The 19,444-nt window shown below is 44.5% G+C and overlaps 1 protein-coding gene across 3 annotated transcripts in view; it reads right to left on the bottom strand.

Annotated features, from left to right (window-relative positions):
* Positions 1 to 5,535, bottom strand: part of FBLN1 (fibulin 1) — a 123,608-nt gene extending 118,073 nt beyond the window's left edge. The window contains exon 1 of one of the 3 annotated variants that reach the window (XR_009461863.1): positions 5,211 to 5,534. Coding sequence is in view for 2 of the 3 variants with exons in the window: in XM_019482267.2 (XP_019337812.1) it covers positions 5,211 to 5,316 (106 nt within the window). In the remaining variant the exon portion in view is untranslated. Of the gene's footprint in view, positions 1 to 5,210 lie in introns of all 3 variants that reach the window. The other 2 variants (XM_019482267.2, XM_014606326.3) reach the window with 2 other exon arrangements.
* Positions 5,536 to 19,444: the final 13,909 nt, after the last annotated feature.

The raw sequence follows: 19,444 nt of genomic DNA, 5'->3' as shown, positions 1-19,444 counted from the left end.
TCCTGCTAAACCTTCTCCACTTTTCCCATTCTCCATTACCATCAGCAGCATTAACCATGTTTTTGCTACCTACAGGCAAGAACAGGGATTTATCTTTGCTCTTCATAGACAGTGGCTATCTAGGCCATTCTCTATGGATAAAACTCTTGCCCAGTTTTATTGCAACTTCTCCAGTTATGGGTACCCACTGTAGCCCATAAAAGCCACAGATATTAAAATTGGCTCTTCATGTTTATTGATTTGACTATCACCTCTCTCTCTAAATTTCCATGACACCATTTATCCAGTTTAATTCTTTCATCATCCTACAAAACTCTGTTTTTGGCTCATCCAACAAGGGCAGAAACCTAGATTTCAATTCAGAAAATGTTAATAAAATTGTCATTGACTGTGTAGATGTTAACACATATTAACCTAATATGAAAAAAGGGGGAGAAATCCACTGATCTGTTATCAGATTATGCCTAAAAATCATAGAGTAGTAGAAATATAATGCAGTAACTTGATAAAGGAATTTATGGATTTTCATCTTGGATTTCCCTACTATGTCTGATTTCAATTACAGAAATGAAAGGCAAGCATTTAAAACGGTGTTATTTTCCTTATTACAATACAATTTCAGGTTGGAGATGGGGGGCAGGGAGGCCCATAAATAGGCAATTCAACTCAAAACCATACTTTAGAGTCAGTATTTGTGCTTTAAAACTGTGCTCTTTGTGTATTAGGCTTTTGGGATGTTTGTAAGAGCATCAATTCTTCTCCAATTTAAGACAACAAAGTACAAACTTAATCCTTTACGAGCACCACCTCCTCCCAAAGACTTCTTCTAAGTTTATTACTGCAAGAGCACATGTAAAAATCATAACCTTAAAATAAAACTCATTCCACAAAGTCAGTGGAACATTTTTCTTATTACAAACTATAGGCTCACCCTGAACAAACACAATTCCAGATGTTTAGTTAAGCTAAGCTGTCTGTGTGTAGTACACCAAGATATGACAAAGGCCTAGCCAAAAAATGAACTTCTCACAAGCTGACTTGACATAATGATGTAAGTACATAATCTCTCCCTTAAAAAGCAATAGTTTAAATTAAAATAAATTGTTAAAATTAAATAATGAGGCACAGACTGTTAAAGCTTAAAAGATTTAGAGAATGTATGAGGATTTATGCACGTTCTTAACTTCATACACCATGAACAATTCTATGCTGTCCATGTTATTTGCTCCTTTCAAGATGAGGTACTTAGTGCTGAAATGCTATTGTAGACATGATGGCCCAGGAATTATGTGAGGGGCAAGGATTTTTAATGCCTTAATTTTATATGTGGGTAATATCTTTTATCCCAACCATTCAGATGATCCAATAAAGCTAGACAAGCTTTCATATACAAAGGATTCTTCATCACAGATGAGGAAAGAACATCTTGCATTTGAAAGCTTGTCTCATTTTATCCCTACCATGCAGTTGGTCCAATAAAAGATATCATCCCCAAAAGTCCTTAGTTGTCATTGTATTACATTTGATAGTATATACGCTCTCACCAGCAAGAATCAACACATTAACAACACGCATGTAAGCAACACTTAAGAGAAGTGATTGTAATAGGTCCTTAACCCTGATGTAGACCTTAGATACAGTTAGTAGAATACATGCTTGTATTAGTAATACAATGATTGTGTTATGTTACTAATGCACCTAGGAATACCAGTTATGGATTGTGACCCCTCTCTGAAAAGGAATTATACAAATGAAGCACAAAGAGACACTCTACTCCAAAGAGTTTATAATTAAAGCACTTTGTGTCAAAATATTAGCTACTTCATTGGCCTGCACAACTATAATATGCTGTTTTAAAGTAATGATCTTATTTCAGATTTAAAACAATGAGGTAAATGAATTAAGGCCACATTTTCCAAACTGCATGTGAATGAAGGCTTTCTAGTTACTACTTAAACCCATAAATTATGGACTGATTTTTGGAAGCAAAACCTCTAATGAGCTCAAAGCATTTTTAAAGTCACTCAACAGCTTCTGATGTCAAAATATGGACTTCAGTGCCAAACTTAGCATACTGCTTTTTGACAGTGTTGACTATTAAGTGGCCTGATAAAACATTTTAAAAACATATGGTCAGAAATATGTATTCAAAATTAAGGATTAACTCAGTAGCTGATGTAAAATATACAATGAAATCATAATGGGCAATTAGTTAACATTTTATAACATCTGTGAATAATTAAACATATTATACATAACAGTCAGGATAATACATGAAAGCTACTTTTAAGGGTCTTCTGTTATCTGAACAGACAGGCTGAAAAGGTAGTGATTATCTTTGGGTAAAAACAGATGTTGGATTTCTCCAGGGACATAGCCTTTTGTCCTGGGATACTACAGATGTACAAGTTCACTGTCCTACCTTCAGGCACCTGTGAAGTATTTGGGTTAAGTGATAAAGTGAAGTGGAATAAACATTTTAGAATTGGAATGGAGCTCCTGGTTCGCAATGTCTAGTCCTTTACTTTCACAAACTACTATATCATATAATCCCAAAATTAGATGAATGTTTGGCGGGGGGGTTGTCCCTACTACTACTTAAAGCTGTTCCAACTACATTCCAAGTAACAACTGATCTTTGGGCACATCTACAAATGCCATTAATGTGCAGCAATAAACTCCAGCACCTGCTGCTCCAGAGCATATTGCTCCCAGGAGTGCTGTTTATACATGCGCCTAGACCACAGCACACTGAGCCAGGTCAGAGCAGCCCTGGATGGCAGGGAACCTGGGGAGTCAGCCTGCCAGCCCAGGACTGCTCTGACTGGGCTCAGTGTACTGTGGATGGGCTGGCTAAGGCACAAGGGTGCTTCAGTGTGAGAGCTGCCTGCCAGCTAGCCCTGCACTGATGCACCCTCATGCCCCAGCCAGTCGGGTCAGCATCTACAAGTGGGCTACTGCACATGAAAAAAAAAAAAACTCTACATAGGGTAGTACTTGTTCTTACAAGTACTACCCTGCTGCAGAATTTATTAGTTTCCTGCACCCTAATAAGGGTGCACGTGTAAAGGCTGAGACGTTTACTGCAGAGCAAATTAGTCAGTTCTGCAATAAACATCTCATGCAGACCCATCCTTTTTGTTGCAAATAAGTCTTCAGTGAATTCAATCTGACATTTTTGTGATCAGTAATTTTAAAATACAGTATAACTGTTTGAAATAAGGTCTGATAAAGTTAACTTATAAAGTTATACACCTCCTATTTAGTCAGTCTAAGGTGCAAATCTATGTTGCCTTCTACCTTAAACAGTCATCAACTTCATATACTGCAGGTATTTAAATGAATGTTAGTAATGGAAGCTTTGTTACTATGGAGTTTCACAATTTGCTGTGATACTAACTAAGTGTAAACCTTGCCAGACCTCCCAGATGATCCAACCCACGTAAATAATACCAAGCTATTCACTTGGGACACAGTACTGCAAGGTACTCAATGCCTTTGACAATCCTTGATGTCTACAGGAGCAAGCAAGACTTAGCTGTGTCAGCCTGAAGTCAAGTGGAAGGTAAGGTAGGTTGGCACTTACAGACTAACCAAAGTATGTGCGTGTAGTTAGCCTGTAAAATGCAGATCTCCCCTACCTTCCACTTGACTGATGCAACCTAAGTCTCTTGCTTGCTCTTATAGACATCAGGGGTGGTCAAGGGCATTCAGTACCTAGCAGTACTGTGTCCCAAATGAATGGTTTGGCAGTATGTGTACACACACACACGAAACCCTTGCTATTTGCGGATTTGGCATTCACAGTTTTGAGTATTCGTGGTGCAGCGTGATGACACTTGTTACAGCGCTGCCGGCATCTGTGGGAGCTCTGCACTTGCCACCACTGGGCTCCTGCCACCACACTCCCACCACGGCCAGCGCAGCTGTGCCTCCCCCCCCACCCAGCCATTGGGACCACGCGCCGTTTATGAATGCAGCGCAGCATTTGCAGATTTCCCCATTCACGGGGATCTCTAGAGCATAGAGATCCCCGTGAATGGCAAGGGTCTCTTGGTCTCTTGTAGAGAGAGAGAGAGAGAGAGAGAGAGAGTGTGCGTGTGCGTGCGTGTGTGTGTGCATACATCCCCCCCCTCCCCCCCGAATGAATGGCTTGGTATTCTAATTTCTCCTTACACTTCTTTCTGCTCCTCTTTTCACAGCATCTGGTAAAGTGAGCTACAGCTCAGAAAAGCTTGGACTTTATTTACCTACCTACCTATCTATGTATACCAAGATATATATCTAGATCGGTGTTTCCCAACCTATTCCAGCCCAAGGCACACTTACATTAAAAAAAATGTCTGTGGCACACTTGTTAAGGCATTCCTCATCCTCATACCTATTGTAGCTCATTGCCATGGCAAAATTCTGTGGCACACCCATTCATTTCTGAGGGCACACTGGTCTAGATACATAACAATATCAAGAGATCTCTCCCTTTCTCGGTATTGTTATACATATCTCTATCTTTCTTGGAATTGTTTTATATATATATATAACACAACAACAATATCTATCTCTACACCTAGAGATGGATCTTTGGAAAGCAAGCAAGCAAGCAAGCAAGCAAGCAAGCAAGAAAAACGATACCAAGAGAGATAAAGTTATGTCTAACAATAGGGAAAGAGTGAATCTTCTTGGTATTGTTATATATCTAGGTAGCTATATCTTGGTGTAGGTAGGTAGGTAGGTAAAGCCCAAGCTTTCCTGCGCTGTAGCTGAAGGGAAATTAGAATACAAAAGGCACGAGGGGGAGAGAGCGCGCTAGGGGGGAGAGGGGCCGTGAGGGAGCGACAAGCAAACATTAAAGCCCTGGGAACAAAGCGGTCACGGAGGCGAGCCCAGGTAATGGGATGAGACGCGGAGCCTCTCCGGAAAGCGCGCGGTGCGGAGCAGGAGCCGAGCGGCTGCAGGGCCCCACGCACCCGGGCTCGGGGGCTCCGAGTCCGCAGAGAGCCGAGCCCTCCCGCGCCCCGCCCGGCCCTCCAGCCCCGCAAGGCGCCAACAGCAACCAAGCCGCGGCCGGGCGGGCTCGGGCTCGTGCCTGGCTTTGCACAGCCGCCCGCCCTGCCCTGCCCTGCCCTGCCCTGCCCCGACGGGCCAGCGAGGCTCCGCTTCCCGCTCTGAAGATCCCACTGCCAGCCCTGCCCCGGGGACCGGGCACCCACCTTGCCCGCCAAGCAGAGGAGGAGCAGCCGCAGCCGCGAGCAGGAGCCGGAGCAGGAGCAGGAGCCGGAGCAGCGGCAGGAGCCGCGCCCAGCCGAGGGGCTCCATGGAGCGGCTGCCAGGCGGGGAACGCGGCCCGGCCTCTCCCGCGGGCTCCCGCACGTCTTGTCCTGCCGGCGGCTGTCCCTCCTATGAGCCCAGCCGCCCCAGACCGGTTGGGACGGAGTTTGGAGGACCCCCCTACTCAGACGGCTTCACAAAGAGTTAATTCACTGCCCTCCCTTTTAATGACACAGCCTGCAAAGCCTCGAGCAGAGCAGACCCTGTTGCTTCTGGTATTCCTTCCCTCCCTCCCTCCCTCTTTCCTCACCTCCCCCACACACGCCTGAGAAATGACTCCCTTTTGCTCAGGAAACTTCGATTGAACCCAGGGACTGAGGGTTTGGTTCAGATTATTCCTAGCAAAGGGAAAAGGTTTTTCAGATAAATGTGGTATCTTTTATTAGACCCACTCAATAGTTGGAACAATTGTTCTTTGCAAGCTTTCAGGTACTGTACTTTACAAAGTACCTGAAAGCTTGCAAAGAGTAATTTTGTAACTATTGAGTGGGTCTAATAAAAGATATCACATTTATCCAAAGAACCTTGTCTGCCTCTGTCCTGAGACCAACACCCCCAAAGCACAGAGAAAGGCAGCAGCTTCTCTGTGCCAAGTGTAGGCGAAACCCCCAAGCAAAGCAAAGCAAAGCAAAGCAAAGCAAAGCAAGAAAACCACCTGGCAGCTAAAGGCAAGTTAAACTTCTAGAGAGGGCTTAATTTTTTTTTTCCACAGATTTTTTTTCCTTGCCATCATCATCAGTAAAAGGGAGGTTTAAAGCAGCCAAGAGGGACAGGTACGTTTCACTTGTGGTGCAGAAGAAGAGAGAAGAAAATCAGTGGTGGATACAGGAGTGAGGATAGAGTTCAGCTGTGTGACATACCAGTGCTATCTAAACCAGAGTCCTTATCTAAGCTGGCCACACAAACACCTTGATCTTTGGCCCCCCAAAAAACCAAGAAAGGACCTAGGGTTGGATGCGTTGCTGCCAGGTGTTCCAGATAAACGTCAAAGTAGACAACTATTAATCCTCCGGACCATAGTGTACACGTAATAGATGTAGCTGGGTGCCTGATGAATCTGCTTGTATCGAGTCTTGCAACCATGGCACCAAGACCTTCAACCCAGATGCCTAGGCAAAAGTATGGGGGAGTGAAGGCTGCCCAAGACCTACCATTCCAGGGTTTTACTACCCTCCTAGTGAGAACATGCTTCCTAATATTTAATGTAAACTTTCCTTGCCACAACTTGAGACTGTTGCTCCTTGTTCTGCCACCACTGAGAACAGGCTAGCAGCTCCATCTTCTTTTGAACCCCCTTCAGGTAGTTAATAGCAGCCTTCAACTACCTGAAGGGGGGTTCAAAAGAGGATGGAGCTGGACTGTTCTCAGTGGTGGCAGATGACAAAACAAAGAGCAACAGTCTCAACTTCCAATATTGGGAAGAATTTCTCATTAGGAGGGTAGTAAAACACTGGAACAGGTTACCCAGAAAGATTATGGATTCTCCATCCTTGGAGGTTTTTAAGACCCAGCTAGATAAAGCCTTGGCTGGGACAATCTAGTTGGGATGGTCCTGCTTTGAGCAGGGGGTTGGACTTAATGACCTCCTGAGGTCCCTTCCAACCCTCATTTTTTATGATTCTGTCTCCGCTTTAGAACACTGAGACAGAATTCAAAGGCCAGACCAAGTCCAGATGTTCAGTGCCTTGATGACTATAGCTTCTGCTAGACAGCAACAGATAAGAACTGCTGCTGACTGCCTAATGCCTCAGCGAGGACACGTTTCTGTGAGCGTGATGTCCCTTTGCCTTTCTCCAACCAAGGAGTACCCACATGGCAGGGTTTTGAGGCACTATACTGGCTTTACTCTGGTGGTTGCAACATTGTGCTATTTTTATAGGAACTATCCCACCATGTTGCCACCAGGCCCTCCAGTTAGATACAGTTTATGGTCACAGCCAGGACAAAGACAAATGTCGCAGAACAGGCAATAGCACCTGGGAGCATCTGGGGAATTGCTTCCCCTCCCCCCACACTTAGGCCTAAATCCTGCAAACACTCCAGCCTGTATGCAACTTTACTCATGTACACAGTCGGAAGTTACTAAGTTACAGGGTTCAGGCCTGCCTCTGCATCTATCACACTTATGCCAAAGGATTTAGTTGAAGCTTGGGAGAATCATTGTTGCCTGTTAGTTAAAATGCAAGGTTTGGAACAGTATTAACCTCATGTTGCAGGGGTTTGAGTTGTAGCCGTGTTGGTCTAAGATATCAAATTCACCCAAGGACCCTTGTCTGTCTATTAACCTCATGTTTGCATTAGTAAGCCCTTACACAAATAGCTACATCATTTCTTTGCCTTGGGACCTCAGGGCAGTGTCTTGCATTCAAAAACTTGTCTAACTTTATCCTGCCTACACAGTTGATCCAATAAAAGATACCACCCTACAAAATCCTTGCCTCTCTCAATGTCTGGACTATCACAGCTACAACATCACTTCTATACTACCTTGGGACCTCCTCCTCAATATGAGCAACGGTGTCACAGTCTTGCTCTTTATTAACTCCTCTCTTTGTTTAGTGGGCAAGGCATCGAGATACCAACATTTAGAATTATCCCCTCTATTGCTGTCCAATCAGTTTATTTTCTCCTTCTTCTGCTCCCTGTTTCATTCTCTCAGTACTCATGCCTGGCCAAAATTTTTATTATTATTATTTTTCTCTTATAATTTCTCCCGTGTGTTTGCCCTTTACTTTTTGCTCTCTTCTGCTCTGCTGTCTTCTCTCTTTATTCCTTTCTCTTCTTCCATGGCTTAACTCAGCTCTCAATGGCATTGATGGCAGCAGCATCAGGGAATCTTAGGACACAGTCATTAAGCCACAGCTCTTTTCATGCTGGAAGAGCTGCATAAGGCAAGTGAGTAGAATTGTGAGAGGCCTTTTCTATAACTTATACCAATTAAGTCAGTATAAGGCCCATGTATACAACCATTGTTTCAGTTCAGTAGTGGTTCATTTCAACTTACCTTCAACATGCATTTAACTGACTTAAGATAAACTAAAACAAGTCTTGTTTAAATCAAAATAAGTGAGCACCAGTGTAACTAAATCAGTTTAAAAATCACACACTGATAGCTTATCTATACCTGGAGTTATTCTTGATCAGCATCATGTGTGACCACTCTTATCTCTTATTCCAGTATAACAATTCCTTGTTCCTATTTAGTTTACCCCCCCCCCCCCCCCCGCCAACAGTAAAGCAAGTTTGTGTAACAATTAGGAAATATTTCTACAAACCATCACATCAGATATGGTCTGCTAGAGATCAACTTTGCATTGTTCCTAATAATTTTAATAAAAATTTCTAGTATAAATTGGCATAGTCACCTATAATCAGATTCAGTAGTCCAAAGTACACATGGTTCTAAATATTAGCTTCCAGCTTTGTAGTAAACCTAAACCATCAGTTTAGGGCCTAGTCCATAGCCCGTAGAAGTCAATGAAAAGATTCCCATTGATTACAGTGAGCTTTGGATCAGGTCCTTACTTGTGGAAAGTAATGGTTGATGAGAGGGAAACACTGCAGAATTGTAAAAGTTCTTAGGCTCAGAGTATGGGTAACATTTTTTCTTATATCTGCTTGCAAGGTGTATGTAATCCCCCATATATTTTAAAACAAATGTTTTAAATAAATATTTGTTTCACTTTACAAGAACAAAAAACATTTGCAGAAGCTCTACATTCATTACCTAGGGCTAGGCCATAATTACCTAGACCAGTAGATCAAGTCATTTTATGAATGCAAGGGAAGAAACCTGTCCATTTTAGATTTTCAAGAGGCTCATTAAGAAAAGATACACTGAAGTGCACTTGTAAATATCTTAAAACACCATTGAATCCTTAGCCACACAAAAGTTACTTCACAGCTGACACTGGGCTGTGCATTTCAGCCATTCTGTCATGGTGACAGCTTAAAGTGATCTGAACAAAAGAGTGCGTGGGACAGTCTGTTATTACATCCATGTGTAATCCCATCCCCTGCCCAGCAAGTAATTCTGCCCCAGCCCCCAACCTGGATTTGTCCCATCCTTATTCATACTCCTCCTGCAGAACTCAGTTCTTGGTTTTCTTTCATTTTCCTTCTGTAGAAAGCAGCCATACAGCATCTAGTTCACATGTGCACACCCCCCAAATAATTCATTTTAAGTGGGTGAGGTGAGGAAAGAATGAAAAGGTAAAATCCATCTACAATTGCTGAAGGATAAACCCTCCACCCCTGTTGCTGCTATACCTTTTTTATGAGGCCTTCCCATACAAATAGTGCCTGTGGTCCTGCCAAACAATTTTCAGCCATATGGTAGATAGCACAAAATAAGGCCCTGCCTTAACCTGTGCACACCTTTATAATCAGTGGGAGTGTTGTTAAGACCTCAGCTGAGAACTCTTGCTGGGAATGAGGTGACATGCAGATATGTATGTCCCTCCCTTTCAATACATGCAAAAACACAAGACCTACCATACATAACAACATAAGAACTTTACTGGGTCAGGCAATAGGTCTGTCTTGCCCAATATCATTATCACACAGTGGCAGAGAGTAGATGCTGAAAGGGAAAGTGAATTGGGTATTAAAAACAAGAAAACAAGGGTTATTCTCACTGTTCCTCTCTCACTTGCAGCCTTCAGCATTTTGATCTGGGACAGAAGTAAAAAATAAACCGATTTAACCAAATCAGTTAAATCTGATACTATATCCATCCAGGTTTACCTTAAACTGGTTTCACTCATTTTGAAAGTGGGTTGTGTGCACTAAACTTGTTGTGTTACAGATTTGGACCAGTTTCCAATCACATATACCAGTTTGTGTGTCATTTCTATCCCTAACCTTAAGGTCTAGAATAGGGGCAGGCAAAATATAGCCCAAGGGCCAGATCTGGCCTTTCAGGCAATTTTATCCAGCCCATAGGTGCTCAACAACTAACTGTACCCTGCCTAGCCTGCATGCCTCGCTCCCACCCTTGTGCACAAAAGGGCCCAGCCCAGCCAAAACGCAGCTTCTGGGCAGGGCTGCTGCTGCCACTGCTGCAGCTGCCAGGGGACCTGCCAGTGTCCAGCAGCTCATCTCCCTGCTGCAACGCTTGCTGCGGGTACCAGGTAGGGAAGCAGTGGGGGCAGGGGTGGAGAGAGGGAGAGCTGCAGCTGGGCAGGAGTATGGAGCATGGGGCTGGCAGAAGTGTGGAGCCTGTGCCTTGGAGGCATGGTGGGAGCACACAGCTCCAGTGGGCAGGGTGTGGGTGTGGGTGTGAGGGAGGGGGGGGCATGGGAACCTCTCCACATCCGTCCCCCCCACCATAGCACATGGTCCCTGCTGCTGGCAGCAGCAGCAGGCAGTGGGTGCTCAGGGCACTCATGGCCCATACAGATGCTACCACCTGGTACCTCTGGCCAGAGCTGAACATGGTGGCAAGGAGTGCAACCAGGCTGGCCCAGTTACTCAAGCACCAATGAGGGAAACCCCATGTGATGAAGCCAGCTGCCTTTCCTGCCCCTGCCATGCAGGTCCTGGTACTCCACCAGGACACTTACGATGGAGTCCCTGGACCTGTAGGGTAGGGGGCAGGGAAGGCAGCCAGCTCCATCATGCGGGGCTTGGCAGAGTCCCAGGACCTGCATACCAGAGGGTGGGGAAGGCAGTCGGCTCTATCACAGAGCTTCCAGTGGTGGTGCGCAAGTGCTGGGAGCTGCAAGTGCGCCACAGGGAAGCCTATGTGATAAGCTTGGCTGCACTCTTTGCCACTAGGTGCAGCTCCAGCTGCAGCCATGCACCGGGTAGCAGCAGCTGTACAAGCCATGAGCGCCCCAAGCACCCAAGCATGGTTCCTGCTGCTGCTGCTGCCAGCAGTGGGGGCTGTGTCCCATGGAGGGGAAGTGCGTGGGGGGATCCCCACACACCCCCTCCCTTACACCCACACCGTGCCCACTGGAGCTCTGCACTCCAGCCAACCCCCTGCCCCTTGCTACCACATGCAGGTCTGGCTGGAGCTGGGCACCGCCAGGTGGCAGCGCCTGCATGGGCCACGAGCACCTTGAGCATCTGCCACCTGCTGTTGCTACCAGCAGTGGGAGCTATGCACCATGGCGGAGAGTATGTGGGGGTCCCCATACACCCCATCCTCCCTTACAACCCACAAACCCCACACACCCACACCCTGCCCCCACAACCCCTGCACATATGCACCAACATACTCTATGCCCCCATGCATAGCCACACCCCGTCACAAGCCCCCACACCCTACCATACACACACACCTACCCCAACTACACTCCACACACACAGTATACAAGAGTAAGACTTTATTTTTCAGTTATTATGCAATCATCTATATACATTATGCAAACAAATCATGACAAAAAAATGTTTTGTAAAAAATTAAAATATGTTATAGTAGGTGTTTGAATTTTAGTATATGATTTGTTTTTTTCCTGGTTCCAATATGGCAACCCTCCCCTCCCAAAAGAAATACTTCCAGGGGCAAGGGGAGGGACTTCTAGTGGCAAAGATCGGGGGTTATGGGCAGGATTTCCAGTCCCAAGATGGTGACCAAGTGGCGGGGCAACTGTCAAGGGCAGAGCTAGCTTTGCAGCCCTCAAAAGTTCACCAAAACTCATTAAGTGACCTTCCAACTGAAATAATTGCTCACCCCAGTTGAGTCAGTGGCTATATTCCTGACTCCTATTCTCCTGATGCCCCTTTCCTCCAAGAATTTGTCCACACCCTTTCTGAATCTAGCTGAACTGCCAGCTTCATCTTCCGAGGTCCCTTCCAGCCCTAATGTCTATGAAATCTTGTGGAAATGAGTTCCATGCATTTATAATACACTGTAAATATTTCCTTTTGTTAATTAAGAACTTCCTTTTGTTAATTTTAATTTTACTACCTACTAGTTTCATTGTACAACCCCTAGCTCTTTTATTGTGAGAGACTGAAAAATAAACCCCTATTTAGTTTCTCTTTGCCATTGAGTACTTTGCAAACCCTTCTCATGCCCCGCCGCCATGAGTGTCTGTTTTCTAAACTTAAAGTGGAGTCAATCTGGGATCAGTAAGTATTGCCTTGTGTTTGCATCAGAATTAATTATATCCAATATTATATATATTGGGCAAATATATATTATTCAATATTGGCCAAACTGATAGCAATCAGAGTGCAGCTGATCTGCTTGAGCCAGCTCCAAACTGCACTCAATATGCTGTCTTGCACCCCCTGGCAATGCGTAAGGGCTGCATGTGGGTGCATGTGCACCCCCTGAAATTGACAGTGCACCCCCTACAAAAAGCCGCCTGTGGGTGGTCACCGCTGCCCCACCCCCCGCCGCCAACACTGTCGGCAGCATCTGCAGACGGTCAGCAATTGCTGCTGACTGCTATCACCACAGCCAGTGGCATCTGTGGGTGGTCACCGACCCCTGGTCAGTGCTCGCCCCACACCTCCCCCCGCCGCCGCCACCACCAGCGGCATCTGCAGGAGCTCCCTGCTTACCACCGCCATGCTCCCACCACTGTCATGCCCCCCCCAGCCAGCAGGGGCATGCACCATTCATGCTCACACTCATTCAAAGGGTGAAAAACAAACTGGTTCAACAAACATGTTTTGAAAAAATGCTTATTTTAACAAAAATATCCAAAGGAGTTGTGACAGATACTCAGTCTTTGAAACAGGAACATCTATTTTGCAGCCATTTGGGAATTCAGAGATTTTTAGATAAGAAGGGACCGCTTGACTTTCGGTCAGCTTGTTTGGATTCCTGAATAACACAGGTAATAGGATTTCCTTCAATTAGTTCCTGCTCGGACTACAGCATATCTTCTTGAAAAGCACCCAGTCTTGATTTAAAAGTTTTCAGTAATGGAGAATTCATTACAGCCTTTGGGAAGTCTTTTCAGTGGTTAACTGCCAACCCTGCAAAAAAATTGCACCTGACTGAGTCTGAATTGGTCTAATCTCAGCTTCCAGCTGTTGTATCTTTTTATACCTCTGAACTTGTTTTCACAAGGCAGTGGTATGGATTTATAGTGCCCTAGGCACTCTATTTGCTTCTCATATGGGCATTCTTAGGGCATATTAAGAATGCCTTCATGTTAGGCATATGGTGATGATGTAATAATATCAAAGATGATGAGGTAATATCTTTTAAGTGTCCAAAAGGTATTGGACAGATCTCTGTGTGCAAGGTAGCATGCTCAGCTTTTCAAGTACAGTGACCATAGAAATAGAAACTAATTGCACATGTAGATGTGCATAAGGATGTGAAGCAATAAACTCCAGAGTTTATTGCTCCCAGGCATGATGTTTGAATGTGAGCCTGGGAGCACAGCACTTTGATCCAGGTTTCATAGTTGTTAGGATCGGAAGGGACCTGACCAGATCATCAAGTCCAAACCCCTGCCATGGCAAGGAAAGGATGCTGGGGTCAAATGACCCCAGCTAGATGATTATCTAGCCTCCTTTTGAAGACCCCCAGGGTAGGAGCAAACACCACTTCCCTTGGAAGTTGGTTCCAGAACCTAGCCACCCTGACTGTGAAGTAGTGCCTTCTAATGTCTAGCCTGAACCTACTCTTAATCAACTTGTAGCTGTTATTCCTAGTTTCTCCTGGTAGTGCTCGGGGGAACAGGGACTCTCCCATTCCCTGCTGGCCCCCCCGGTGAGTTTATAGATGGCCACCAGATCCCCTCTCAGCCTTCTCTTGTGGAGGCTGAACAGGTTCAGGTCCCGTAGCCTCTCCTTGTAGGGCCTGCCATGCTGTCCCCTGATCATGTGAGTGGCCCTCCTCTGGACCCTCCAGGAGAATTGGAGAAGTCCCAGCTGGCAGGGAGACCTGGAGGGGTCAGCCTGCTAGCCCAGGGCTGTTCCCCCCCAGCTCCATGTGCTGCAGTGTCCCAGCCAGCCACATCAGAGACTACACGTGTGCTACTGTGGAATAAAAAACTCCACAGCAGGATAGTATTTGTATATGCAAGTACTATCCTGCTGTAGGGTTAATTAATTTACTCCAGCTTAATAGTCCTGCATGTGTAGATGCAAGACATTTACTGGGAAGCTAATTATTCTAATCTGTATTAAATATCTTGTGTAGACATGCCCATTATGCACTAACTCCTACATGGGAATTAATGCAGAGTAGCTAGAGTGCTGTAATTCACACCCAAGCTTACTCCTGCAGTAACTCCCATGTATAGACAAGCTCTTTGCTACATGGAAAACCCAGTATTATCAAGTTTCTGTTCCCCATTAAAGTACTTCAAGACTCAGGTCAGACCTTAACTTTCACTTTGTTAAGCTTCACAGACAGAGCTTTTTCAAGTTTTTTTGTTCCAAAGCATGCCTTCCAAACTTTTAATCATTCTCCTGGCTGTTCAATGAACTGTCCCCGATTTATCAAATAACAGAAAATGGTATTCTAGTAAAGGTTGCACCAATAAATATTACTTCTGTATCATCAAATACAGAAGTAATATAATCTCCTACTTGACATTCCTTTGTTTCTACATCCAAGGATCACATTAGCCTTTTGACTATGCATTACACTGGAAGTTTATGTTCAGCCAATTACCTACCCATATCCTTTTCAGAATCACTGCTTCCCAAGGTAGAGCTGTGCTTACTATAAAATGTGGGTTCTTTGGTCTTTGATGTACAACTAGAAAAATGCAATACCACCCTGAGTTCTAGTTTTTCGTATGTCTTTTTGTCTCAGACCAATATGGCTATCAAGTACATCCCTGAAACATGGAATATGCCAAATTTAGCCGATTTTGGATTTTAAACTTCACTTCAGAACAACAAGAAAGATTTTTTACCTCCCTGCCTGACATCTGACACCTCCAGGGAATGACTTCTACCTGATCTACATGTGAAAGAGCTACTCACAGCACAGCTCACAAGGACACTTATGGACCCAGAGCTATAGCCTTCCATCTTCAGCTCCCTCTGTGCAAAAATGAAGTTTTTTTTCCTACCTATAGGAACTTTTTACCATCTTGTACCATCTATACTTTTCCCAGAGCCTGACAAAGGGACTTTGATCCCAAAAGCTTGCAGAAAAGGACAATTTTCTTGTGATGTCCGAGTTGGTCTAATAATAGTTATCATTTTGGAACTAAGTTATAGTTTTTTGTATACCATCCCGAGATACTTTAACTTCCCCATTCATAAACACAGAGTCTATGAAACAAGGAAAACTTTATTAAGGGACAAGGAAAAATCTGATGACCTTGTCCCATGAGCAGATCTAGGATTTTAAGAATGGGGGTGCAGATGGTGCGGTGCATCATCACATATAAAACATGTCCATGGGTGACTGGTGCCACCTTAGTCAGGGTGGGTACGTGCCCGCCCTACAACCAGTCCCACCAGTCAACTGGAGTGCGGGGTCCCCTGCGGTCAATCCTGCCATCCTGGGGGAAGGGTCCTCCACAGGCAATCCTTCAGTCCTGAGGGGGAGGGGTCCCGCAATGGCCGATGACTGCGGCCAATTGCTGCGTTCGCTGCAGCTGCATCCGGGAGTGGCTGCGGCTGATTCTGGGAGCAAGCACTGGCCAATCGAGTGGCTGTGGCTGCTTCTGGGAGCGGCTGCAGCGATTGGCCAGTGCTTGGTCCCAGAAGAAGCTGCAGCCACTCCCAAAAGCGGCTTCAGCAAGCGCAGCAATTGGCCAGAGCTTGCAGGGGGGCACCGGTGTTCCCGCCTGCCCCCTCCCCCCCCCCCCCCGGGTCATTGTCTAAGCAACAAGCGCAGCTGTCAGAGGGTACACCGGTGCTCTCAGGGGGTGCACATGCACCCCCATGCATGCCCACTGAACACAACATATGTTTCTCCAGGTAAAAAAAATGAAAACTAGAAGCTTCACTAATATGCGGGGGACCTAGGACTATATTATTCAGTTTAAGACTGAAGCAAAAACATATACCACTCTATTAGAATGTCCATTAATTTCCTATATCATATTACATAGTAAAAACCAGAACAAACTAGGCAAAACATAATCAAAAGATATGCTTTTAGTTCTGTTGGCATGAGAATTAAATGTACATTTCTTTCAGATTCATAAAACAAAAATCAAACCTGAAGCATCTTGATATATCCAGTGCTTCACTGAAAATTATTTCCACATTTGAATCGTTTCCACAATTGAGTAAATGTTTTAAGCTAGAGTTAAAAACAGTCTGCAGGGCTATAAAATACAAGCTACCTTACCAGAAATAGTAATGCACAGCAGAAATGAGAAAAAAAAAAAGCTTGATTAGTTGAACATTAAGACCATTAAAACAGGAGAGGGTTATTAACACCAGTGGAATGAAGAGTTTAGAAGGAATCAGGTAGACTATAATGAGTCATTATGTCAAGTGACTGTCTTGCTGCTGCCTGGACAGAAATGCTGCTGCCACTGCCAAGGAGTTTGTTTTACACTTTAGATGGAGCAGAAATCAAACGGGAGAGGGGAGATGCAACTGCACCATTACACACCCCTGGATCCATCCGATTTTCACTCCCCTTGTGGAACTATTCCTAATCCATTCAAATTCAGAGACAGCTTAACCTGCACCTATACCTATACGATATTTACTGTTTCTCAGGTCTCCAGGGCAGTAAGTTATCTCTTTAGCCTCAAGAGCACACACTGAAATTTTCCAGCTCCATATCTCCCACCCTCCTCTTCTTCCTTCTCTTGCAGATTTCTTCATATCACAACAGAGATCATTTTAGTCCTTCCATCCCAGAGAGATGACTTCCAGTTGCCCATTAGCCTCTGTGACAATAATTATCTACCATTTTCATTGTTCAGGCAAAACTAAGATCTCATGGCAAAGAGTGAGGAAAAGGTAATCATAAAAGTGAATGACTATTCTGGCAGAGTCATGTGTCTTGTGAATGCCCCAGTTTCATCCTGTCAAACAATTAATTGCCAATTATGTGACCACATGATCTTTGGGAGAGAAAGAAAAACTTCAAATCCAGGTGAATATAAGAATACCATCCCAGAGTCTGCTCCATCTTTAGATTCAAAATCAGAAAAACAGATTATCCAGTTACATTCTCTTGTTTTTGTTAAACCTGCTTCGCTCCATACTGCCTTTTTAATATTGTGTTGTCATTTACAAAAAGATCTTGATCTTTCTCTTAGAGGGAGAAAGCCAACCGTTCCAGCTGCAAACAATCCCAGCTCTGCAAGAAAGAAGTCTCAGACACCGCTTTCCCAATAGATGGAAACAGAAATTTAAGCTCAGAACAGTGTAAAGGGATTCTCAGTTGAAAAAGAATTGGCAGTAACAAAAAAATGGATATTTGATTGTCTCCTTGTTCCTTATGCTGGATATACTCCTTAGATGAGGGGTGTCAAACTCATCCAGCCACGTGGTCCAGATGAACATACCTGAGCCTGTCTGTGGGCTGGCCTGGGACTGACCCCTGCAGCGCACCCAGAGTGCCTGGTCCTGCCTGCATGCCACATGCACCAGGCCCAGACCAGGGTACATGCTGCCCACAGCATGCAGGCTGGACCCAGTATTGCCTGCAGCACAAGGGGCCCAGGCGCAGGCTGCATGAGGCACTCCAGACTGACCCTCTGTGCTACCTGCAATGCATGTGCTGACTGGTGAGGGATCCAGCCCTGAAACATGTGGGACTGGGACCAATCCAGTGACCCACGGGCCAGGTCATATAGCTCTGTGGCCTGGCTTTGGCTCACAAGCAGTATGTTTGATACCCCTGCCTTAGACTATAAGATCTTTGGGCCAGGGACAAACACAAATTCTACAAAACACACAGGTCAATAACTAAAAACTACATACAAGGGTTGGGGCTTGTAATTGTAGTGTCTGAGGAACAATTCTAATTGGAACCCCTGGGCTCAGTTGTGACCTTCTGTTCCACTTTTCATGAAAATCAGTCAAAATTAAATCCTAAATTTTATGGTTCCAAGGAACAGCTTTACTGAAAGGTAGAAAGATAGGTGAAAGATGCTTTTCGACTTCCCGCTAAATAGATGCAACTCTATGACCATCTAGAAATAGGGAAAAAAAAAAGATCTGGGTCAATACCTTATAAAATTGCAAATACTCTCCACCATGCAATAAACATAATTGTATTGGCTAAAATATTCAGTTTTTGTGTTTTTCATCTCATTCAATATATACTTCATTTAATAGCTCTACTAAAGACAAGTGAAAGCATGGCTCCTTTCAAATCATTGGCAAAACTCCTATCTATTTCAGTGAGGCCAGGATTTCACACAGTACGGCAGTTAACACTTCTGCATGACAATTAATATCTATTGGGATATTTGGGACCTGGTGACCATCTATAAACTCACTAGGGGGGACCAGAAGGGTTTGGGGGAGACCTTGTTTCCCCTAGCACCCCCTGGGATAACAAGGAATAATGGCCACAAGTTGTTGGAGAGTAGGTTTAGATTAGACATCCGTAAGAACTACTTCACAGTTAGGGTGGCTAGGATCTGGAACCAACTTCCAAGGGAAGTGGTGCTGGCTCCTACCCTGGGGGTCTTTAAGAAGAGGCTTGATGCCTACCTGGCTGGGGTCATTTGAGCCCAGTTTTCCTACTGCCCAGGCAGGGGGTCGGACTTGAAGATCTACAAGGCCCCTTCCGACCCTACTTCTATGATTCTATGATCTAGACTGTTCACAAGGTGGTCTCTGTGCAACCCATTCTCGAGGATTTGTCAGCAGCTCTAGAACAAAACTCAAAATAATAAATTGGCTCTGAAATAAAATATGGCTTCTGAACTTCAGAGCACTATTTTATAAATTTATCTTTCTGAGGCATGCAGACCTACCAGATCTCCCAATGGTTTCAATGAGAACTTTGTCTATGTACAAACTGTAGAAGTAGATCCTTTATTTTCAAAAATGATTTTCTCTGCTCCCCTGGTAGAGAAATCAATAACTCATGCAATCAAAAGCCCATAACAGATAATAGAGTAGATAGTTAGGTCTGAAAGTAGACTATAGGAATATTTTTATGGAATGATTCTAGATTTGGTATTGCATTAACAAAACATTTTGCCTTTCATTTGTATTTAGCTATGTTTACACTAAGCTATCCACAGTTTTGTGATAT

Source organism: Alligator mississippiensis, chromosome 4 (assembly GCF_030867095.1).
Source record: "Alligator mississippiensis isolate rAllMis1 chromosome 4, rAllMis1, whole genome shotgun sequence".
NCBI lineage: Eukaryota > Metazoa > Chordata > Crocodylia > Alligatoridae > Alligator > Alligator mississippiensis.
Note: the sequence above shows the minus strand (reverse complement) of the source record. Positions and strands in the feature narration are given on the sequence as shown.